The 26,052-nt window shown below is 39.6% G+C and overlaps 1 protein-coding gene across 1 annotated transcript in view; it reads right to left on the bottom strand.

Moving 5' to 3' along the window:
- The window catches only part of LOC139708822 (mitoferrin-1-like), a 48,404-nt gene extending 23,277 nt beyond the window's left edge, over positions 1–25,127 (bottom strand). Inside the window, exon 1 of the mRNA XM_071620780.1 lies at positions 24,778–25,127. Coding sequence (XP_071476881.1) covers positions 24,778–25,080 — 303 coding nt within the window. The 5' untranslated portion in view covers positions 25,081–25,127. The remainder of the gene's footprint in view (positions 1–24,777) is intronic.
- Positions 25,128–26,052: the final 925 nt, after the last annotated feature.

Genomic DNA, 26,052 nt, shown 5'->3' with positions numbered 1-26,052 from the left:
AGCCAAGTTTGGTCACAAACGGACATATGTGGATCAAAAGTTAGGAGCCATAACCAAAACGCGCCGTAAAAACTTAACATTGGGCCCTAAAAGTTCATTGACCCCTGTCTGTGACCTTTGACCTTGTGATGACTTTCAACTCCCCAAGGGACATCTACCATCCAAGTTTGGTAACAAACAGACATGGGGATCAAAAGTTATGAGCCATAATCGAAATGCGCCGTAACAACTTAACGTTGGGCCCTTAAAGTTTGTTGACCCCTGTCTGTGACCTTTGACCTGGTGGTGACCTTCAACTCCCCAAGGGACATGTACCATCCAAGTTTGGTAACAAACGGACATATACATCAAAAGTTACGAACCATAATCAAAACGCGCCGTAAAAACTTAACATTGGGCCCTAAAGTTCATTGACCCCTGCCTGTGACCTTTGACCTTGATGTTTGGTAAAATGTGTAACTTTGTATAACCACTCTTCCCTCCAAGTTTGATTGAAATTAAAGTCCTCAGTAGAGAGTAATTCAAGTTTTTGTTGTGTTACGGACGACGGACGGACAGACGCTGCAGGCGATCCCTTGAGCAAATATCTTTCCAACGGAGACGTCTCCGCGACGTCTCCAACTTATCAGTGGCAGCAGTCGCAGAGACGTCTCCAACATAAAAATGTCTTGCGGTCTCACCAAGGAGACGTCCCTGAGATGAGTTATGGCAGATGCAAAAAAAATTTCAAATATGAGGGAGCCGTAGCAGGATCACCTGACTTGATCTCGGCAGGATGTCAGCACGCAGATAGGTCAAGTGGTTTTTAAAGTAGGTCAAACAGCGTCAAATCGAGTCGCGGAGACATTGCTAAGACGTCTCCGCGACCTCTCATCAGTTTTTCTGGTCTCCAGCAGGTCTTGGCGACGTCTCTGAGACATCTCTGAGACATCGCAGAGACGTCGCGGAGACTTCGCAAAAAATCGAACATGTTTAAATTTCTTGCGACTAACTGGCGACTAATCGGAGACTCTGTAATTTTCAGGAGACATCTCGGAGACGTCGCGGAGACATCTCTGCAACTAGCAAAATCTAGAGTCGCGAACTAGTCGCGAACTAGTTTCAAGCCCCGTGAGATACCCCCCTCCGGTAGGCTTGACAAAAATCACATTAACATTTTGGAAAAAGAATTATAAACACTTTACTATTATTATTGTAATTATGTTAAACATATCATGACAGGGATGAATTAGCATTGTCAGTGTGTAAGGTCTCACATCTGGATTAAAAATGGCTTACCAGAGCACCATCATTTTTTCATACCAAAGCTACTAAAGTCAGTCTGGAAAAAAAAAAAAATCTTCCTAAAAATAGGCCATATAAGCCTTTCAAAATCTTATTAGGTGTGGCTGATGAGGGTGAATCCCTCAACAAAATACAAATAGTTTGGATGTTGGACATATCTTTTTTTATGTTTAGGGGATCTACATTTCTTTCAGCATAGATTCAGAAAACACACATGAAAATTTTTAGTGATAAACTGTAATTTTTCTTGAAGGATCTCTTAGTGGATTTTGAGAATATGGTAAACCCTTCTTGCGAATCTCATGGCTGGAGTGAAATAAGCTGGTCTACTACATGTAAGAAAAGACATGGAATTGTGTATTTTGCATAATTTTTTTTTTTTTTTTGGTTATTGATTTTTAACATACATGTCTATGGAGCATTGGGCCCTGTTTTATGAAGAGTTAAAATTGATTATATAGTTGATTTCAACTGTAAGTCTATGGCAGCCTATGTGGTAAGGAAACTTAAAATCGATTTTATCTTTTGATAAAACGGGGCCCTGGTGTTACAGCATGCTGAATCATTTGACGAAATCAGAGTCAATATTGAAATGGGGCCCTGGTGTTACAGCATGCTGAATCATTTGACGAAATCAGAGTCAATATTGATCAACTGGTCTTTTCAACACATGCATTATGGTATAATATCCATTCTTAGTGATAGCCTTCACAGAAACCAAATATTGGGCACGAAGCCAGGAGCTTAACCTATCAAACATGCAAGCCAAGTGGCATAAAACATCTAGTAGTGGTGGTAAACATACGGGACAATACTAGTGTGTTGACAACTCTATGTATTGCATCACACATGCATACATACAATGTACATACCGGTATCTTGGTTCATGTCTACTCACAACACTGCTAGATACTTGTACTGCTCAAGGTACTATCAACACACAAATGAACGGTTTTAAGTATTGTCATTTGATCTTCTCAGCACATCAACATGAACTATATCAGAGAGTAGATGGGGGAAAAATATTTGCAGTATTAAATTAGGAACTTGACCTTTAAACTCAGCATCTTTTCCTTTGCATAATCAACTTGACAACGCTTTTTAATGTCAGACGGACACAACAGCTGTAGTACAAACCAAAACCTGGCTGGCTGGTGTACAGAAGTACTGTGTGTTGTTCTCATGGCATTGTGGTACTATAGACAGTGTATGCTATTAACAATACATGTGGCATATGATCACTTCCTTCCCTGTGTACGGTAGTTTACAGTGCTTTAGTTAGTCTCTCCCTGACAATACAAAGAAAATATTACTAAATACAGTATGTAAAACCAAGCAGATATTCTTGGGTGTCTAAACAGGCTACCACAATTCTCTGCACATGAGCCACTTAAGAAGTATTGATAGAGTATGCCTGAAAAGACTCCCAGGATATGATTCTGACTGTCAAGTTATACCAAAGGTATTGCATAAAAAAATTATAGAAATCTCTATCCCAACCTCAAAATATTCCTCCATCCCTCCAGTCTCCCCTAGGCCTCCCCACACCCTGCAAAGCCTGTCCATCTTAAAACCCATATCTACCCAAGCACAAAACTTTGTTGGAAATTAATATTAAAATGCACATTGCCCTAGCACACCATGTAGGCCCTACATTCTACATCATGGTGACTTTATGCTGGGCATGAAATGTAAAGTCTTGCACTACTTCTAACACTCTTGTGGCATTGTATACCATACGCGCCTTCCATACTGTGATGAACTTGAAGAGAGCACTGTGTCAGACAATTGCCTCTGTCCTTAGCATATGTCTGATCAAATTCCTCTAATTCACAAGCTCGCACTTGAGGGTTTTTGCACAAATCCAGACAAAAATGAGCCCCATCGCAGGGCAGCAGTTCTGAAAGGAGGTGCCCCTACCAGCAAGTCTTGGATGTGTCAACTCATCAGCAGAATTGGGTGGCCAGCCAAGCATCTGACAAAGACCACAGCCATAGACTCTTCTAAGAACACTAGGAACATACAAACAGCGTTTCAGAGGCCCTTTCTTTTTTATGTGACCGAATTATTTTGCTAAGATTTTTTCAGAACATCAGCAGGAATGAACATAGAGTCTTTTTTTTTTTAAGGACAGGTACACACATGGTATGCTCTAAACAATTTCCATAATCTTAACTTTCTTAATTTTTCTGTCTTCACTCCAATCCTTAGGAATGAACCGAAGCGTAACTCCAGATGTCCAGCACTGCCAACATTCTACAGTACTCACCCGTTAATCAGGAATGGCTTTAGCGGGAACCCTGCGTAAGTGCAACAAAACTTGACGTAACAAATTTTTCACATGTATGTTATTTCCACCACTTTATCGGCTGAAACTGGCTGAAACACTTCCATTGTCTAATATTAATGTCTAAAAAAGTAAATAAATCCTTGGAAATAATTGCAAGGTTTGATTTCTTTACAAGGGTTCTTTTCTAAACAGTTCCAAATATTACGCTGATTGCACAGTCTAATCATTTCCTGTTATACAGTAGGACGTAGCATTGTCAGCTTCTACTCATGCATTTATCACCCCTTCAGTGCGATATGGATAGTCAATTTCCCCACGTGCAGCCCAAATGGTCTTTGTGCATAGTATGCATGTAAGTGTGTGTGTTTGTGTGTAACAGACAGCATAAGGAGGCATGAATATGAGAAAATTGAGTTCGTTGCAATCACTGTCATCATAATGTGCAATGTTGTTAACACATATTAAGTTAGCAGAGCTGCCTCTTTCTCTGCACGGATAGGGTCATAGGCATTGTGACTGTGAACTCTAAAAAGGGTTATTTTGTGGATCAAATGAAAAAAGGTTTGTTCCGATGATGCCTTTGCCAAAATTCTGAGACTGATGTGGCACTTCACCATTTTTTGCCATAGCACATGTGATTATCAGTAGATTTGATAACTGTGCACGGTTTCTGGTAATGCCCACTGCTGGACCCTGTCTTGCAAAACTTGTGATAGAAATCAATTAATCACAAATCTCTTGAAAGCTGCAATCAATCGCAACCTGTGATTGATTGATTGCAGTTTTCTGTCTTAATTTCAATCATAACTTCTTTATAAGATGAATTTGCATTCAATCGTAAAGTTGCGATTGATTTCAATCAATCACAAGTCTTTATAAGACGAGGCCCAGGGCTTCATATTGTGTGGTTTGCAAGGGCTAACACCAGCCACCACTTAAGTAGGAGCACCGCATAAACGGGAGAAAAATTTGGTGCCCAACCCCTCCCGACTAAGCAGTGACTACTATGTAATCAAAATCATGGAAGTTCAAATGAACAATCAGGGAGATACTTGTGTGTTACGTGCATCTCAATGGGCAAGAATAATTTTTGAACCAGGGAGGCTTTTATATTCTTGTAAAGAAAGTACAATATACACAATGCTGCACACCGGCACTGGTCCGATGGTCCCTGACCATAAAAACATTGTTGGACCAGTAAAACATGGAAAAACCGGGTACCTACTGGTACTGGTCTGACAGACATGTTGGACCAGTAGAATAAATAGGTTAGTGTGCAGCCCTGATATACAATATCTATGCTTTAAGGGAGTCTCCTGCAGGATCATGCAGACATACCGGAAGCTGCTCTGTATGTTCCAAGAAATCTTTAATTGTCATCATCAAGCCACAAGAGACTGCTTACATTGCATAGGCCTACAGCTCAGTACAAACTAACAACAGGCACTGATCACGCATCAAATGTACTGGCAGGATATCACTACTTAAAACACCCCTTCACGGAAAACACAAAGACAAAGTGCGTTAAGTAGTAGCACAGAGACCATCAATATTTGATCCCTGCACAACAGAGAGCTATTTTGGAAATTGTCCCAATTACTTTTGCAGTAACCCTGCTATGACGGGGACTGTTTATAAATCTCGCACCAAAATCTGATTTGTAAGGTTTGTGGTGTCTTGAATAAAACTAGTAAAGGAAAAACATCTAAAATCAGGAAAAGGCAGGAAATACATGTAAGGTGTGTATTGCAACTGTGGTGAACTTGCACTGCACTGGAACAAGCCTGCATAAACAGTATGTATTTTTGACACTTTGTCAGCAGCAAATTGCGGTGAAAACGCTCACTGTATAAGCACATGTTCACATTGTCCTCTGCAGCATTTCAAAATCACCCTCATTCAGCCTTATACAAGGCTACCAAGTCTCACGCATTCTGAGTGAGACTCAAGCATTTAGGGGTTGTCTCACGATCTCACGCACGACACCCATTTTTCTCACGCATCGGGCAAAGTCTGCAATTTGGGCCCATAATAAGGAGCATACATGTAGCTCAAAGGATTAAAGTGATAGTTACAAATGAAGGTAAATTTTCCTTTAGTCTTTCAAAATAAGTAAAAAATAGTCACTTAAGTATGCACCTGATCGCACCATTAAGAGCTAAAAATTGAAAAAGGTCCCTACCGTGGGAGGCCACGGTGGTGTGTGTGTGTGTGTGTGGGGGGGGGGACCCCTCCCACACCCTCGCTTGCGCGCTCATTCGCTCGCTGAGATGCCGAGTCGTGAAAATCTCACTCATAAAAAAATTTTGAACTTGGCATCCTTGCTTATAACATACCACAAGCCGACAACCCACTATATTTATCACATCCCATTGCATCCCATCCCCCATCGCCCCCCCCCCCCCCCCCCCATTCCTTGCATTCTCTTCACTGTCACAGTACAATTGCACATTTACCATGTACGGTACACTACAAATAGAGTCAATGGGAATATCCCTTCTGACTTCCAGCACAAATGATTAACTCATTCAGAAGGCCACATGCTAAACTGCTGAGGACTGAAATAGAGTCACATCCATGCACAAGGACGAGACAGCTGCGAATGACCACAAAATGACACACACTAAGCATGAATAGCTTCCCCCATCATGGCTGTTAAGTACTACATGGAAGCACAACATGACGAGTGCTAGTCCTGTGCATTCATGACCAAGTGCATGTGAGGGTATAGCACGTGGTACATTCCGCAACAACATTTAAGTTCACCCTGCGAAAGAAACTCCACATGACCAGCCAGCATAAATTACTTGCGAGGTGGTGGGGCAGACATCACGGTCCTTCAGAGTCATGCACAGATCCCTACTCGAATTAAATTGCCCTCTGATCCAGGACACACACACACACACACACACACACACACACACACACACACACACAAATCCTATCCAGTGTGCATCAATTTCATGTCATTTTTTTCATGTCATTTCATGATCTTATACAGAAAACCCTGACACATTTTGTAATTGCTCAACATGTCAGCACCAAACCTACACAATACATTGTACTTCGTGTAGACCTGGTTACTGTAAAACAAGGAATGTTTGGGTGCATTTTAATTTCGCAATTTTCGTGAGCACCAAGATACCAGTACGCAAAATTAAAATGCACACGAAATTTCTTGTCTACGCTATATGCATTGAACACCAGTGGCAATCTGCGAAAATTTCATGCCACGAAAAAGGCTGTCGGCTCAAATTCACTAAAATTTTGTGCTGCGAATATATCATGTTTAACAGTATCATAATTTGAGGCTATCTTCTGTGATGTACAGAGGAAAGCAAAGATAATCTGCTACATTTTTGCATTAAAAAATTAACATGTAAATACTTGTGGCTCAATTTCCTGTCTATCCATGCCGCACCAGGACATGGCTGCACAAATTCCACAACACAGCTGGATAACCTTTCCTGGTTAACCAACATTCCGTGCCCAGACAAATTTTGTAGCCAACACTGCATCGAAAGTGAGAAGACTTGGAACGGATAGACCAGACACACCTTTACATCAATATAAACCTCTGAAAACAGAAGTACATACAATGTATAAGTAACAGACACAATAGAATGCACCACTTTTTATCACAAAACTGTCTACTGCTGAATGTTTTAATGAACAGCAGCCACCGCAAGCACAGAGTGACTACAAAGACCAAAATTATAAAATATCTTCCTTATTAATTCTCTGAAGTACTCTCCAACTACATTCAGAAAAATGTTCTTTTTTCATTGGAATGCAGCCACCTAAAGAAAAAAAATAATAATAAAGGATATCTATGCGAATGTGGACATTCAAAAAACCTCAAACTATAATGGCTCTTGCAATGTATACTGGAAGCTCAACATATATTAAGCCTGCAAACAGTCTTCATAATTCAAGGACCCATGGTTGAGGGCACAAGGCATCTCCTCCAATTTTAGAATTTATATGTATACCTTATGTGACCAAACCAGGAAATAAGTTGATTCATATCCAATACAAAATTTGTCATCCACCAGTGTCCACATGCTAAGAACAGCAGTGACATAGTTGAGTGCAGTAAACAGACACAGGCCATGTTATCTCTAGAAGATATTGACTGAGGTATACCATTCCATGAATTTTGAGTACCATCCTGTCAAAACATTACTGTTACAAAGTCATCTTTTTTTATTTTTAAAATCTAACATTAATGCCATCTGGGTAAAAATGTATAATGTCTTTATCTCCTTTCTGACATACAAGAGTAAAGACAGACAGACACTCAACAAAATTCCTTTGTCCATTATCACATCTTCAAACACATCTCATTCAGCCAAGGATTTCTGTATTTGACCTAATCTTCTAGAGTGCAAACAGAATTACATCTCAGTGAGGGTTACCCTCCAAATACTGCATGATAAAAATATGCAGAAAAAAAAAATGGAGGACTCAGAGCTTAAACCACATCTAAGAGAAATTCCATTATATGCTGTATGATAGCAGATAACAGCTTCACAAATGTGTCTTTAATTTCTATGCCCACTTGAATTTGAGCTTTCTAAAAATCTTTTCCTTCTACTGAGCACCACTAAAGTCGTAACAAAACAAAATATATCATTGCTCATCCCAAGATTAAACTGAAATAGAACAAACTCATAAATGAGCCTACAATACATCTCCAGCATTAACCTTACATCCAGATGTATTCCTAATTTTATTTTATGAGACTTTGGGCAATATCTAACCACTCAACTGCCTTGTCATGTATCATCTACATACAAAGCTTGACAAAAGTGTGTAACCACAATGTACTTACGACACATTTTTAAATTTTAAAATTACATTTCAAAAATTGTATTATCACATTAAGCCCATAAGTTTCACCAAACTTTGCTCTAACTCAATTTGCCAAATTGATTTGTCAAACTATAGTGTATGTCCACATCGCTAACTGATGTAAATGTACTTAAATGATCTTTTAAGTCATAACATTCTTTTTTTTTTACTTCAGACTTATAACATTGCAGACTGATCTCTATCTCTTCATACGGTCTCTGTGTGTTGGAATTTAACTGTGGTGGCTGTACTTGAAATCATTATGTGCCTCAAATATCAGATAGAGAACAACTCCTGGCTAATGTATTGGCACCAAGCAGACAGGGAAAATATACCGGTACTCATTAGACTATGCTAACAATGTCAATAAAACTAGACATTGGGAAATTGAATTTCTTTCTCCCTTCTTCATCGACTTCTACAATTCAAACAACAATGTGAATCAAGAACTGTGCATTCACTCTAGAATTACCTTGGTACTAAATATTGTACCATGGGTAATTTGTTGTCACTATTCTCATTGGTGAAATACAATACCACAGTAATACGACATCACATGATTTCAGTTGGTGTCGTTCTCATTCACAAAATGCAGGTGTACCATAGTATTTCTGGCCCAGAAGTAGACCTCTCGGAAGTAAGTACTGTATAATTATACATGTGTCGTTATCTCCTACGGGGAGAAGACAGGAAATGTGTCTGGTCACAAGAAAAATACCCCACAGTGAGGTGGTTGGTATTTTGTGACACGATTCACACTCAAAGCTTGCATGCACACTATGCACAAAGTTTGAATTACCATCCCAAGTACCATGGTATTACAGGCGGTATTTTGTGAGGTATTCACGTTATAAAATATTTCACCATAAGTGTGAATGGGGTCATAGCCACACTTATTGATTTCTCCTGCACCTGCCTACAACAATGCAAGCTGCATAGGTGCCACATAGTTGTAAATTCTCCTACTATCAAAAGTGACATAATTGACACATCATGCTGAGAGTGGAAATCAACTCAACTGGTGCGGCACATTGTGCGACCTTATTCATACAAGAGCTCTTCTACCTGCCAGTGAGAAAAAGGAATACTGTAAAACCAGAAATGTTTGCGTGCATTCTACTTTCACAAATTTTGCGAGAGCCAAGATTTGCAAAATTAAAATGCATGTGGAAGTTCTTGTCTACACTATACAATGTATGCATTGAATGCCAGCGGCTATTCGTGAAAATTTCGTGCCACAAAAAAGGCCATCACCTCTAATTCGCGAAAATGTCATGCCTTGCTTTACAGTTACACATGTTTGCTGTTTTCTGCAATAAGTCCATTATTGTCATGCTTTATGGATCTCAAAAACACTGACCATTCTACAGGGTGCCAATGTCTTGCATTCTGTTACAGCGTAGCATATCTCATACATTACAGAATGTTTGTTGCTGTGATGTACTGTTCATCAATTCATTTGGGACAATACCATGTCTGTTTCTATCGAAACATGGATCAATAGCTTCTCCCGCAACACACTGACAATATACAAATGTACTGTAGTCAGGTAGTTTCCTCTTACAAGACAGAGAGAGTGAACTAAAAAGAAGAGGTGCAGCTTAAATACATTGTATTGTTTCCTTGATTGTTTGCTTGATTGGTTTTCAGCTCCATCTACAGTCCAACCTTTCCTATCTGGCCTCCCTTTATCCAGATCTCTATATTATCCGGATGCAATCTCGGCGTGACCTTTTTTTTCCCCAATCGAATAACTATGGGGAAAAGGGGGATTTCAGACTCAAACAAAATTCCTGCACAAACTAACATGAATTAAACATTATTCTTAACATAATTAACATACATCCAGATCTAATTTTCATCTAAATAATATGCATTCAGGAACATGGACAGAAAACTTTCCAGGGCACAATACAAGCAAGCATTCTTTGGCAGCTGCCTGTATTAAACATTGAGTTTCCCATGTCCGGCCACATCCCTTATCCGGATTAGCGCCGGTCCCGACATGTCTGGATAGGATAGGTCGAACTGTACTTAAAGAAGAAAAGAAAAAAACTTTAAGAAAATAAAAATAGGCATAAAATAGCTGTATGTACAGTGTACCTGTCCATACGGAAGAAACTGGAGAGTGAGAGAAGAAAACAAAGCAAAAGACTCCAAGCAGAAGACTTGCTCTACTAATATTGTCACTTTGCTACATTCACTTAATTCATATTTTCCGGTGTCGCTCCCGTAAATCATTTTCACAACCCTTTCTTGACATTTTGTTGTGTGTCTGTACATTTGTTATTGTTGTTGTTTTTTCTGGGTTTCTTTTTTTTTTGGGGGGTGGGGGGTGGGGTAAGGAGGCATATGGCAGAGATCTTCTTTATTCCCATACGTTTTCATTACCCACGCCGATGAAAATCGGCAGGGGGTTATGTAAAGGGTTCCGTATGTTTGTTTGTTTGTTTGTTTGTTTGTTTGTTTTTTGTTTGTTTGTTTGTTTGTTTGTTTGTTTGTTTGTTTGTATGTTTGTTTGTTTGTTTGTTTGTTTGTTTGTTTGTTTGTGTACAAGATAACAAGAGAACGGGTAAACGGATTTGCACGAAATGTTCAGGGAATGTTTGGATAATGACAGGAAAGAATCGATTAGATTTTGGTGATAATCGGTTGACCCTTGCAAATTCTGTGTGACCTTGAAGTTTTGACCCCATGGTATAGTGACCATTCCGAAAATTTCCCGTTTCTCACTTTGCAATTTTCCGCTACCATACGAACACATAAACTCCCCAACGATCCGACTTCGCTGCTCAAATGTTCGTAAGAATTCCGAAATTTACGTTTAGGCCTATTTGAGGGACTATGTCCTTCTAGATTTATGAAAGTTCGTTCTCCGTCATCACAAACTGGCCCGTATTTTGATGATTTTTCAAATTAACATTGATTGTTTTTTTCGTTAGAGGAGCATTTTGCTCGGTCGCAGTCACACTGCACGATATGCGTGCTCAATGTCAATGCGTGTGCAAGGCCGCTGAAAATGCATCGCGCTCTACACTGTTGGTGCAAAATTGCACCGGGGACGTTGCGGCGCTCGTTGGTAGCCGAATACTGGTGCAGTAGACATTTGCATTCAACCCTTGCATTGAATAATTCCCGTAGACACTAATCATAGGGGTAATTGCCTAGGGGGTACGTAAATTTTGTTTTTCTTTTTTGCTTTTGTGGATACCATCAAAGATCGTACACTCATACGACCTTTGATATTTGATGATTTTTCAAATTAACATTGATTGTTTTTTTCGTTGGAGGAGCATTTTGCTCGGTCGCAGTCACACTGCACGATATGCGTGCTCAATGTCAATGCGTGTGCAAGGCCGCTGAAAATGCATCGCGCTCTACACTGTTGGTGCAAAATTGCACCGGGGACGTTGCGGCGCTCGTTGGTGGCCGAATACTGGTGCAGTAGACATTTGCATTCAACCCTTGCATTGAATAATTCCCGTAGACACTATTTCATAGGGGTAATTGCCTAGGGGGTACGTAAATTTTGTTTTTCTTTTTTGCTTTTGTGGATACCATCAAAGATCGTACACTCATACGACCTTTGATATTTGATGATTTTTCAAATTAACATTGATTGTTTTTTTCGTTAGAGGAGCATTTTGCTCGGTCGCAGTCACACTGCACGATATGCGTGCTCAATGTCAATGCGTGTGCAAGGCCGCTGAAAATGCATCGCGCTCTACACTGTTGGTGCAAAATTGCACCGGGGACGTTGCGGCGCTCGTTGGTGGCCGAATACTGGTGCAGTAGACATTTGCATTCAACCCTTGCATTGAATAATTCCCGTAGACACTAATCATAGGGGTAATTGCCTAGGGGGTACGTAAATTTTGTTTTTCTTTTTTGCTTTTGTGGATACCATCAAAGATCGTACACTCATACGACCTTTGATATCATCACACTCTCGGCTTGCTATAATCAAAATATCCCGTAAGAAAACGGCGTATTTCTCGATTTTTAGCGCTTTTTCCGCGACCTGTCGTGTAGACAATACTCTTAAAACTGGACTTAATTCGCGCGCGCTTGGAAAAGTTCCGATTCTGCACTTTTGACGGTGGAATTTGGGATTTTCGATGGATTTTTGGAGGAGACTTAAGGACTTTCCTGTACGTGAATGAGTGTTAATACCGTATGTGTAATGATGTGATTTGCGTGTGATGTGACTGTAGAACCAAAGATCGTACACTTCAGTGTACGATCTTTGGTAGAACTCACTGGCTGGTGATAAAGCACACTGGCAATTAAGTGGCCGAATTCTGGTAGATGACCGAATGCACATTATGTTTACCCCGACTTTGTACTTAGGCGTGGGTCTGCCGCCTTTGACGGCCCCTCTCTAGTTTTTCTTTTTTTGAGTTCCTGCTAAATGCAGTGAAAGGACCCGACTCACTGTACACACTGTAAGAGAAAAATACCTGTATTTTCCTGTTCTTGACCTTTCTTATACATTCATAATTCTTGTCTCAATATAATGCACACACAAAGGGATACAAATACCACTAACAAATAACAGTACACAATCCAGTGTTTGTTCTATCTTCACCTAATATGAATTGATGCTGCACATTTGCCAAAACAGTGCTCATGAACAACGACGACGACAAAAGTTTCTTGACCCTGATTGGCTAGAGTTTAGACAGCATGCATACCAACAAGAACCACTTTAATCATACACACACTGACAAGGACCACTTCAAGAATACACATAATGAATCAGAAAATTATCTTATAAGTGCTTGGGTACACATGATCATTGTCATAGGATCATTCTGTGACGTCCGCCTGTTACACATACTCACCTACATACACTCACTTACACACAAAACATAATACATGTACACTTGTACACACATGCATACATTTACTGTACTACAAACAAGAGCTTCTGTTTAACTGCTCAAGAGCTTAGCAAACTCAGAGAAAACACTTGGCAAAGAGACCACACACCCACTCCTAATCCACCTTGCCAACATACAAATGTACTACCTTTGACCCTCTCAAATAAGCCAGCAAATTAGAATTTTCTCTGACAGGCAGGAAATGCAGTGACACACTTAAGTCTATACCTAAGCATACATTCCCAATGTCACTGTCATGTAATGGCATAGTAAAAACAATTTCATATTTAGGCATGGTTATGCTGTGTGCTTATCACTAACTACATATGCTGTTAAAGCTGTTGGGAAAACTTGGCAAAATTTCTTTCCTTTCACAACAGTTTTGATCTGGACATCATCCAGTACATACATGGAGGCAACTACCTCAAAATTGATCAAGGTTAAATTTTTGGTCATTCAAAGGAAAGAGATTGTTGGTTTTTCTTCTTCTCCCTCTTCTTCTTTTGATAAAAAAAAATACAATAATAAGCAGGTGATAACTTTGATATGAATTGAGGACCAGTAATAATTACTATGCACATATACATGTAACTAATATTACACACTGGTCTGTAGATCAAAACCTCACTGCACAGACAAAGTGAAACATGTAAACAGCTATCTTATAGCCTCTTGTTGCCATGGTGAAATGAGGGTGGGCCTACAGTAATTGCTATTTTTGTGAAGGTCATAGTGTGACCTGATATAATTCACAGCACAGAATACAGTCAATACTAGTGTCCAGTGAAGCTGAAAAGAAAAAAAAAAAGCAGGCAACAACACCCAAAATGAATGCCAACAAAGCAGTATGACTGCACTGCGTGGTCACACAAAATTTTGGTGGCAGCCATTGAAAGGTCCATAAAGGAAAATGAAAGCCAAATATGTGAATTGCGGGAATGCAGCAATCCACTGTATTTAATAGTAAAACACATCAGGAAAAAGAGGACAATCTGTTCAAAAGTTTTGGTGCAGCAATCACTAGATGAGAAGACTACAACACTTTGCAATGTCATGTACAATGTATGGACAATCATTACTACATCTGATCATTATAACTAGTTACCTCCGCCAAGGGAGGAGGTTATGTTTTCGTTACCGTTGGTTTGTTCATTCGTTCGTTTGTCTGTGCGCAAAATAACTCCAGAAGTATTGAACGGATTGAGATGAAACTTGCAGGAAAGTTTGAGAATGACACAAGTACCAAACGATTAACTTTTGGTAATGATCTAAGAATTTTTAGGGAATTTATGAAGGATTTTTGAAATTTTGGCAGTTAGGGTCAATGAACTTGGGAGTTCAGGCTGGGCGTATTTGAGGTTTGCATGCGCGCACTAAAGTGCGCGCCCTAGTTTCTGCTGGGGCGAGGCGCGCTGTGCATCTGAGGGTTTATGACGTAACAAAGGCTTCTATATTGGGGATCTCGGGCAATTTTTCAGTGGGTGGAAATCACTGATCTCCATTATGGAAGAGCAAGATCATCGATGGAAAGTAACTGCTTGGCGGAGGTCTGTGCTCTCGGAGTGCTTTTCTAGTTGCATCATGCATCTTCCTTCAAAAATTCATAAATCAATGACATACTACTGACACACTATGTTAAAAAGCCAGTTCCATCTCTAACATTTTCATTGAAACATTTTTGAAATTCCTTCCTAGAATTAGGCAATAACCTTCCCCCAACAGAAGCTAAGTTTCCTTGTAGATGTCTCTGACAGCGTAGCATCTGATACAAAACTATATTCTAACAAGGCAAGTGCCATAATGTGTCTAGCCCATTCGCGTACAAGAAATTGTACGCAAATGGGATATAACAGGTTAAAAAAAAAGAGATATAACAGATAAAAAGAGAAATAAAAGGGTGAAGATTTCTCCTATGGCAAAAAAGAAACGTGCCATAAAAACTTAACATTGGGCCCTTAAAATTTGTTGACCCCAGCATGTGACCTTTGACCTTGTGGTGACCATCCACTCCCACAGGGACATCTACCATCCAAGTTTGGTCACAAACAGACCTATGAATCAAAAGTTATCACCCATAATTTAAATGTGCCATAAAAACTTAACATTGGGCTCTGAAAGTTTGTTGACCCCTGCTTGTGACCTTTGACCTTGTGGTGATCATCCACTCCCCAGGGGACATCTACCATCCAAGTTTAGTCACAAACGGACCTATGGATCAAAAGTTACGACCCATAATAGAAATGCGCCATAAAAACTTATCATTGGGCTCTAAAAGTTTGTTGACCCATGCTTGTGACCATTGACCTTGTGGTGACCATCCACTCCCCGAGGGACATCTACCATCCAAGTCTGGTCACAAATGGAGTTATGAATCAAAAGTTATGACCCATAATAGAAACATGCCATAAAAACTTAACACTGGGCTCTTAAAGTTCGTTGACCCCTGTTTGTAACCACTGACCATGTGGTGACCATCCACTCCCCAAGGGACATCTACCATCCAAGTTTGGTCACAAATGGAGTTATGGATCCAAAGTTATGACCCATAATAGAAACGCGCCATAAAAACTTAACATTGGGCCCTAAAGTTCATTGACCCCTGCCTGTGACCTTTGACCTTGAGGTGACCTTCATATATGGCAAAATGTGAATCTTTGTATGACACCTCTTCCCTCGAAGTTTGATTGCAATTGAAGCCCAGAGTAAAGAGTTATTGAAGTTTTTGTAGCGTTACGGACAGACAACGGACGGACGGACGACGGACGGACAGACGCTGCAGGCGATCCTTAGTCTCCCCTCACCTCCGGTGGGCTCGACAAAAAATGCCCAACGGCTATGGGTGTTTCATTCATTGATTGTGTTAACAATTGCTGGTACCTCCACAACTACACACTATTTGAATCTTACTGTGCTTGTCAAGACCTGTGTTTTCAGAACCCAGCACAACCTGGTACAAGTGAAATATGATCTCATGGCAAGCATTTTGAAAGTATGGGAAGATCTGCTAGCTTCGAAGAACAAGTGAAAATCATGTTTATTTTACAAAAATGTCTGTGATTTCCTCATTCATGAAAATATCCGTACCCAAAAAAATACCAGTTTTACAGGAGCTGGTCTAAACCCACTGCACATGCATGGGCGATAGTTTTGCTTTACAATTTTCTAAACAATGAACTCAATGATTATGAGGCAAAAAGAATTAATCTTTATGCATAATATATTAGTAAAGTACTTGTACCCAAATGATGAAAGTCGTGCATGGAATTCATACACTCACAGTCCCAGCCAGTCTCCTTTGAAGGCTGTGTGGTAAAGATCAATTACAGTCTGAGCAGAAATCAGTAAAATGCAAGACAAGAATAGATAAAAGGCAGCACAATATATCCCTAATCTTTCATTGTTTGTGAAACCAACAATAAAAAAAAAATGTAATTTACATACAATGTACAAACAATAAATTTGAGTAAAATTACACATAAATGTGCAACTCCCAAAATACTTTTTGTATGTGTATTTGTGTGCAAGTCAATGTGAACAAAATTACACAGGATCTAATACAGCATATACACTGTACTTGTACCTGTGCAGCAGAGGGCATGAGTAAGGTATAATCTCTATTTGTCTTTGCCCCTTTGATCCATCAACCTGTACAGTACTGTAGTGCATTCCAGCAATGTAAACTGCAGAGTCATGATTGCGCAATGCAAACCATGTGGACGTGCTCTCAGTGAGCACAGGTTGTGCAGAATATCATTTCCTTTTTTGTGTGTGCTTGTGTGTGGGTGCTGGTACCTCACACTAAAAGAGCATAACTCATACATGATTGTACTTAGAATATGTGCAATTATTATCTTTGTCATCTATATTCATGTCACTCAGAGGGTAACATTTACATGTTACTTTCTAAACAATGATTTCTGAGAAAATAGCAGTGAGCAGATTTGCAAGAAACATGTGCCTATCATAAAAATAAATTGTAAACAAGAGCACTCGCACAGGAGACACGTTCATGCACATGTATCCCCCGAACCCGTCTCCCATACCCCATCTGGATTACTTTTAGGCCAGAATGTTGTATAATGTGGCAACTGTCGCAGGATACAATAAAATCCGATGAGAAATGAAGCTACATGTAATATATAGCACACACAAGAAATACGACATGTCATTTACCGAAACTTACGTCAAAAGGAAGACACGGCCACACAAGCATTACAAATATGAATTTAATAAAGAAGCCAATGCTCCAATGCCAATGCAAGTCACGGTCAAGAAGTTGTTTACATCCAGCGAGTAAACAGTTCGTCCAAAGCCTCTGAGTCTGACTTTCTGGCGTTTTGATCCAGGTCTACTTGTGACAAGATCTTAAAAACAGTTTCAAGATATCTCGCCGATTTAGTAATAATGTTAAATTCTCCCTGGTCCTGGCGCCTTATGCCCGTGCGGCTTTCATTTAACCGTAGATCAGAAGGGAGTTTGACGGCTTGATAGGCGTCCCGAATTGCGGCGAATTCCGCTTGCAAATCCTGCTTCCCAGATTTAACACCTTGTTGATGGGCGCAGTAGCTTGTCGACGGCCCGGCGGTCAAGGCCCCATTATCTTGGGACTGAGAGCCAGGAGGGAATGCTTGATCCTGAGTGGCCTGGTCTGGCGAAGTAACTATTGCCTCATCGGGCTCCTGTTGGGAGGGCTGCGAAGAAAGACGTGTAGAGGAGAGTGTCTCTACCATAAGGTTCAAGCTATCAAGCTTTTCCTCCAACTTGCTAATTTTCTCCTCCATAATTTTCTCCTCCATAACGTAAGACGGATGTCTTGACCTTGACCTTGCACAGCACAAGAGTGAAATTGCGCGCACTGCAGTGTAGTAATAAAACCTGCAGTGCGCGCAAAGATACTGTGTGGGCGTGTCTTCCCAGACTACAGTCCTATAAAGTTTGAACAATGACAGCGCTGGCAATGAAAACTTTTGTTACCTACACTGTAGAATAACTCCCCATAAACCTCAATAGCAAGTTTGAATAAAATCCGACAAGAAATGTGGCTTATAGGGCTCACACAGGTAAATAATTCCCCATAGATACGTGTGTTAAAATGCAAAATTCAAAAAAGTCTGAATAGCTGGGAGAAATGAGGTGTTTCATCTTCACTAACCTGGATAAGTGAGCTATACCCTGTCATCCATCAAATTTCCAAGGCAGGTTCTTCAGCTCAAACTCTGTCCAAGGGTCCGCAAAGCCAAACTATGAGTTCTTTTCACTAAAAAATCACCTACTTTCCGTACAATGCACCCAATGAAATACAGTCCCTTCAAATTCCATGAGAAAAGCTTTCATCTTCAAACCAAAATGCAGTTTGTAGAGGAACTCATACTCAATATCTGCAGCTATTCAGTTTTATGCCAAACAGCATTAAAGGACAAGTTCACCTTCATAAACATAAGGATTGAGAAAATGCAACAATATTAGTAGAACACATCAGTGAAAGTTTGAGGAAAATTGGACAATCGATGCAAAAGTTATGAATTTTTAAAATTTTTGTGTTGGAACCGCTGGATGAGGAGACTACTACAGCTTGTGAGTCATATGCGTACAACAGTATAAAGAAAATATAAAAGAAAATTCAACATATTTTCACTTTTTTCGCAAAATAAAAGAGCAATTGACTTGCCTCTTTCTAAGGGCAGGGGGAATAATATTACCCATAACATGTATCGGTAACGAGTCAGGGGAATGTGTACTTTCTTCAAAAGATGGAATTTTGTGAAATTCTCTTTATATTTTCCTTATATTGTTGTACGCATGTGACATCTAAGTTATTCATACACTGCAGTAGTCTTCTCATCCAGCGGGTACTGCACAAAAACTTCAAAAAATCATAACTTTTGAACGGATTGTTTGATTTTCCTCAAACTTTCAATGATGTGTTCTACTGATATTGCTACATTCTCTCAATCCTTATGTTTATGAAGGTGAACTTGTCCTTTAATAATTTTTAATTAGTTTTTTCATTTATTTTGGTATCTTTGGTGCGAATTTGTGAAGGGGTCTGGGACATTCCATTTTACTTACAGGTGTGAGCCCTATGTAGAGCATATACAAGAAATGTGACATGGCCTCCAAGTCGGAACACTGAGGGCGCCGTCACCACAAACTGTTAGTCCTTCATGTAGAATGACCACCCATACACCTCCTTAGCTTGTCTGAGTAAAATCCAGTGAATAACAATCAAGTTATTGCCTAAATAAGCATTTTTACAAATTTTGACATGATCAGGGTGACCTATGACCCTGTAAAAGGTGGAACAGTGAGGGCAGCATTATCAATAGGTATAGGTGTATAGATTTGACTATGATACATTTACATACCAAATTTGAAAAAAAAAAAAAAAAATCGCTCAAGAAATAGGGCCAGCGTCGCACACACAAGCAGACCCTGTTAAATTTACATTGTACCTTTTCATGTATAAAGACAAAACAAGCAAGGGCGTCATCACCAAAAACAAAAGGCGTCTTCGTTTTACCATAATACACCTTCATGCCACATTTGAAGATGATCTACGAAGAACTGCAGCCAGTAGAGCGCTCACAAGAAAATCTCTGCGGGGGACGCGCGGACGCAGCGGTGGCGCAACAAGGCCAAATCCATAGTATCCTCCGAACTCTGTTCAGGGGGATACAATAAACAGATGAGTTGCTCGCTAGCAAAAAAGTACCTCTATCCCTTGTAAATATACAGGTGCCCTCAACTCATCTCCTAGATATACACTTGTAGTGCTCTTTTTGTAAAACATTAATGTGATCTACACCTTTAGCAAAAGCTAATATTTTATTTACCGGTAAGTTTAACCACTTGGTGCAGTGTTTTTTAACAACTATAACAACTACAGGTGCACACTTTCCCATCAGACAGTGTCGCTTCAAAAACATGTTTGAAAACTTCTCTCCAATCCACCTTGTGAAATGTACCATGGCATAGCTGCCTGTATTCCAAAAAGGGGTAACCTCATTATGTTCTACAATAATACCTTTTCAACACTGTAGTTGACCCCCTATCAAAAGTGGGCTGGAATATCCTTCAGATTTTGTGACACATATTTTCAGTCCAAATCAAAATATGGCTTTCAGACAGGAAACAGCTATAGCAAGGCTACTGATTCACAGCAAAGGCATATTTGAAGACAGAAGTCATTTACTTATTTTATCTCGGATTCAAAATATGAAAATTACACATTTTAACTAAAATTTCAGAAAAAATGTACATGTATCTCAGTTCAAAAACAGATTCAGAGGTGCAGTGCAAAGACAGAATGCAATTCAACTCCTATTCCTTTGAACAACTCTTCCACAATGCACTTGTTGCAACACAAGATATATTTTCTGTTTAATGTTTAATAAATAAGACAAGTGGATTTTTTTCCGTCCAAATACTGTCACCTAAATGCAATTCTTAAATAAACATAAACAAGGGCTACATTTATCTTCTCCACTTAACTTCTCCATGTTTGAAGCACATTTCAATACCCACGATCAAAATATAGGTTTGCAAATGCCTTTAATATGTATTGCATTCCTCTAGTTGTTGCATTTACGGTATCAACTCTGTTGTCAGTCCATTGGGAGGCTTTGTCAATATGCAGTTCCATTGTGCAGTTTGACTCGAGGAGCAGAGATGTGTACAATAATAGTTGACAGTGGTTGGCATGGGCAGATCCGAGATATAAATGTGTACTTCAAAACAACTTTGCATTATCAACTCCACAGAAACAAGTTTCTAGCTCAAACGCGCTTGCGATCACACTATTTTTTATTTATTTATTTTTTTTTTTGATGTTTCAGAACTCCACATTCAAAACAGTATTGTGTTTTTCAACTGCCAAAAACTCCCTGAATGTTGTTTGGAAACCTTAATTCTGTGCCAGAAGTGAGTTGATAAACACATCCTATGCGTCAATGTAATAATATATTACTGTAGTCATGCATGTTCAGTCACAACTCTTCTCTTGAAAGGTAACCACCATACTTACAACTCATTTTGCTAATACTGTAGTCCCAAAATTAGCATTTCAACAAACTACAGTTACACACAATATACACTGGTAGTTCTTTCATTTGTTTTTTAGTGAAAAATACCATGCATTATCATAAAGTAATCAAATTAATTTTCTTTGTATAATGGTGGGGGCATCATTGCCAAGGAAAAGGTTTCAATTTCTATGCAGTCAGAGAGATGATGATGCAGCAAGCAGCTTTGAACTCAGGTTTATAATGTACAGCCAGTTTAACATGCGATTCCTAACCATGTTCATGAACATCAGCTTTGCCAGCAAGTTCTTGTGTGTGTGTGTTTGAACTGGAAACATTACTTCCACTGAAGCTGCTTTAAACTATAGTTTGTATTATCAGAAATTATATGACAGTACACAAAATGTGTCAGCATTAAATTATCAAATTCATCATCTCTTTACCTCCTACTCTATTAAAGTAAACTCAAACAAGTGGAGAACTGCACTTTCAGTACATTGTATCGCTACCGGTACCTTACTCAATTTGTTCAGAATGATATCATTTTAGGTGGATCATCAATTTGCCGCATTCCTTTTTTTTTTTCTATCTTTTTTTCTTTTTTTTGTGCTGGGTTACTTTCACTGTGGCTGCTTAAATTATGTAAAAATTGTTAACATATACATGAATGTTACAAAAATATTCTGAGAGCATTAAATTACCAAATCTGTCACAGAGTCTCTGTACCCAAGTCAGAGTGAAGGGTCGTTACAATGTTTTACATGCATTCTGCTCTACTGCCCTTCTGTAAATCCATGGCGAGCATGACTTGTGTTTGCCTCATGTCCATGATAGATGAGCTTCCACTTTCAGGTGCAAAAAATAAATACCTACTTCACACATACAATGCCTGCACATGTAATTTTAACAAAATGTAACTGAATTTAATAATCCCAAATGCACAGCCATGTATGACTCAGATTCAGAGCCTTGATGCATTGAACATCGCAATTTATCCTTCGAAGTAGAATATCTTTGTGAGGAAGCCAAATTACAACTTGTAAATAAGCTACTCTGACAAAGCCCAGGCCTCGAATTTCACCAGTTTTAGGGACAGGCAATTTTTGGTTTTAGGGGCACTCTCTCTCAAAATTTTTTAAGGGCAGCAAGGAAAAGTTGCAGTAAGCATGGTAATTTTGAGAGAGGCATTGCGGCAAATTGCCTTTTGCCTCCGGGTAATTCGAGGCCTGAAAGCCTTCTTGCACAAGACTCTTTTATTCAGCTCATATTTTGCATGGTAGTATTACTTGTAGCAAGATGTTGCAGTAAAATGAATGTTTTTTATAGATTCACAGAACAACAGAAGGGAACAACATGTCACTCTCGAAATGGTGGCCTCAACAAAGTTTCTGCAGGGTCCAGCTAAACTGTAAATCCAGAAATATTCACAGCATGAAACTTGCAATTTATAGCCTTGCTACGAAACAAACAAAACTTTCACAAATTTTGGCTCCTCCCAAAATTCGCCAAAGTTTCACGCAAGCAAACATTTCTGGTTTTACAGTATTAGCAACTCCATGTGAAGTTATATTTGTACATGTACACTGTAAGACTGACATGATACATGTACAAGACACTGAATAACCTGCAAACTTTCACAATTAAATTGCCCGTGATTCTTCAAAGTTAAAGGGATGGTACAGTAATGGTGGAGATGAAAATTGGACTTTTTTTTTTCATGAGATCCCACGAAAACACTTATGAAATAGTACAGAGCATACCATTCTAAGAGGAATTCAAAGTTTATTTGATGAAAATCAGGTTTGGAATAGCGGAAACATCCACAAACAAAGTAAAACAAAACAATCATAATAAAATGTGGGTCCCACACTTTGTTAGGATCACTCTGCTTTGGATATCTCAAGCCATTTAAAAGTCAATTTTCATCAAATAAATGTTGAATGCCTCAAGGAATTACATGCTCTTCATATTTCATAAAAGGTTTCTCACTACTCACCAAAAAATGATAAAAACCTACTGGTTAAATCTCAACCAAAACTAGTTGTATATGATCCCTTTAAGAGGCTAGGGCACATACACTATGTGGAATATTTCGCAGTGTTTTTCGTGGTGTTTTTTTTTTTTTTTTTTTTTTGGGGGGGGGGAGTTTTTTAGTCCACTATTTGCAAAATAAACTTGCAAATATATTACAAATAGAATGCATCACTTCCAACATAGAAAAACATTGACCCACAGAACTCTTGAAAAGAGATCATAGTTATAATTCTTATCGCTCGTTTTCCAATATGGCTCATAAGTGGGAATTCAACCACACATGAAATTGTCTTAGCTGTCAGTACAAATTTGCAAAATACGAAGCCCGAGTATACTATTGCCTCATTTCATTGCTAGGACCCTCTAACAAACAAAAATTAAATCATCCAGAAGTAAAGTAACAATCATATTGAGTGTGTGTGAGTACATGTGCATAAATTGTATACTCTCAGGAGGTTCTGCACAGTAGTTAGTACAGCCTTACAGGAAGAACTTAAATAACAGCACCAAGTCGCAAGAGTTTAGGCATCCACTGATTCAGTCATTGGCGTTTTTGCTGTTGCTGTTGAATGCACTCATTGGTGGTAATGCAATTATTTCATGCTGATGTAGCCCGACCAGACGCTGTTACTACGCTATGCGAACGCGACGTACCATGTACAGCGACTGGGCTGTGTATAGTTAATGCTGATGAAGAAACTAATCATGCAACACTGTGCTTATCATATGTGTGAGTACCTGCTAGCTGCTACATGGTTCAACGTGATGCCTGTTCAAGCTGCCTGGAAGTGCCAAACCAAAGCCAAAGCTAGGGTTGCATGCAGCATGCAGCTAGCGCTAGCCTGGCCAGCGTGGATGATGTAGGTATGTGGGCATTATGTGCCATTTCAAAAGAGTGATTGCTTTGCTTTAACTTTTATGCATCCTGAATGAAAAGGAAAATCCTTTCTCTACGAATGAATTTACAACCAGTTACAGCAGATACATACGCAGGAAACACTTCCAGCTAAGCCAGCGCGCAGCGCCAGCGCTTCGCCTTCGGGAACCAACGGTCCGCTGCTGCATGCATGCATATCGCAATGCAAGCAACGTGGTCGTCACGTCAGTCTCAGGCTGAGCTTGGCGATCACACACGCAATATGAATGGGTTGACCTTTGCCTACGCGTACTACACGCACACGCGTGTGAACGTTACTGCACAGGCGCCTGCACACCCACCACATTTATACCATGAAACTTATCGACACTCCGATCACCGAAGAACACACATTCAGCTCATTCTTCGCTATGGAAGAAGAGCTGAATGCAAATAAAATGCAGACGGAAGCGTCTAACAGATACTATGGATCCACATAGTGATTCCTTCCCTGTGTCATTTCCTCCACATGTCGTTACAAAAGAGATTACTCACTTTCACACTATCGACTGGATACATGACGCAGTGCTCGGCCATGCCGGCGAACGCACCGGCCACTAAGTGCGTGGATAGCCTAGAACTCTCGGGCAAAGTTTCGTAATCATCGTACTGTACAACACATTCCGCAGAGGAGCTCGTCTTGTCAGCTGCATCATGATTGTCCATTTCTGAGATGCGCTGACGAAGAGACGGCAAATCATAGTCTAAAATCCGCGGCAGTTTGTGTTGAATGTGCAATGCTTCCAGCTTAGACGAAGACAATTCGGCCATTCGAGTAAAACTCGAAGTCTTCTCCATGGGGATAATTTTCGATGGAGCACGTTACCGCACGCGTGTTGTGCCAGTCGCAGCCATCTTGTGATGAAAAGTAGGCTTGGTTAACGAACGAGCGAAAAAGGCGTACATGAACCCGGAAGTGAACGTAAGCGCGCGTACAAGGTTATGTACCTAGGTACCAGTAATTGTACCGGTATGGAGTTCCAACTGGTTGTGCACTGGTTTATTCAAACAGTTGTCAGTCAGATTTCTATTGATGTACAAAAGAATTCCACAGGTGCACTTGTGCCTTTGATGATCGATGTTCGACGCCGCCGTACGGATTGCTGAGCAATCTTAAGATTCATTTTGAACGTTATCATAATGTTGACCATATTTAGCTTCTTTATTTACTAAATGAAATGAAATTTCACTTAATGATAAAGCATGTAAAGCAAAAGTCATTCCCGTCCAGAAATTTGTGCAAAAGTGTAAATCAGAGCTGTATCATGTGAAAATGTTTAAAACCGTACCATCCTGGAAAGCTGGTTTTATCACTTTTCCGCTTAATTTCCACAAATGAAACTAATATAGAATAAACTTCAAGTATAATTCTTTATTGATAGATACATCAGATTAGTGCCCGGGTATGCCCAGTCGAGTAATTTTCATCTTTATTCATGGGCGTCACGGGGAGGGGGGGTGCGTTTGGTGCGGACGCACCCCCCTTCAAACAAACAAACAAAAAAAAAAAAAATCCCCACTTCAGTCTGCGAGCGACCTGAACGCCGGACGCTAAATAATTATTTTTGTTTTTCATTTTTTACTCTTTGTCTTATTTTGCACCAGGGACAACAATATCGTGGGCAAAAACAATTCTCATCCTGGTCTCTGTCAGCATTAATTTTATCTACGAGTATTCTACAGTTTTAATTATACTATTTTTACCGTATCGACTGTCCGTACGGTACGGAGCACGTACATATTTGCATGTATGTATGCTACTTACAAGTA

The sequence above is a fragment of the Diadema antillarum genome, unplaced genomic scaffold, assembly GCF_040938485.1.
Source record: "Diadema antillarum isolate AM-2024a unplaced genomic scaffold, OU_Dant_1.0 seq00001376_RagTag, whole genome shotgun sequence".
NCBI lineage: Eukaryota > Metazoa > Echinodermata > Echinoidea > Diadematoida > Diadematidae > Diadema > Diadema antillarum.
Note: the sequence above shows the minus strand (reverse complement) of the source record. Positions and strands in the feature narration are given on the sequence as shown.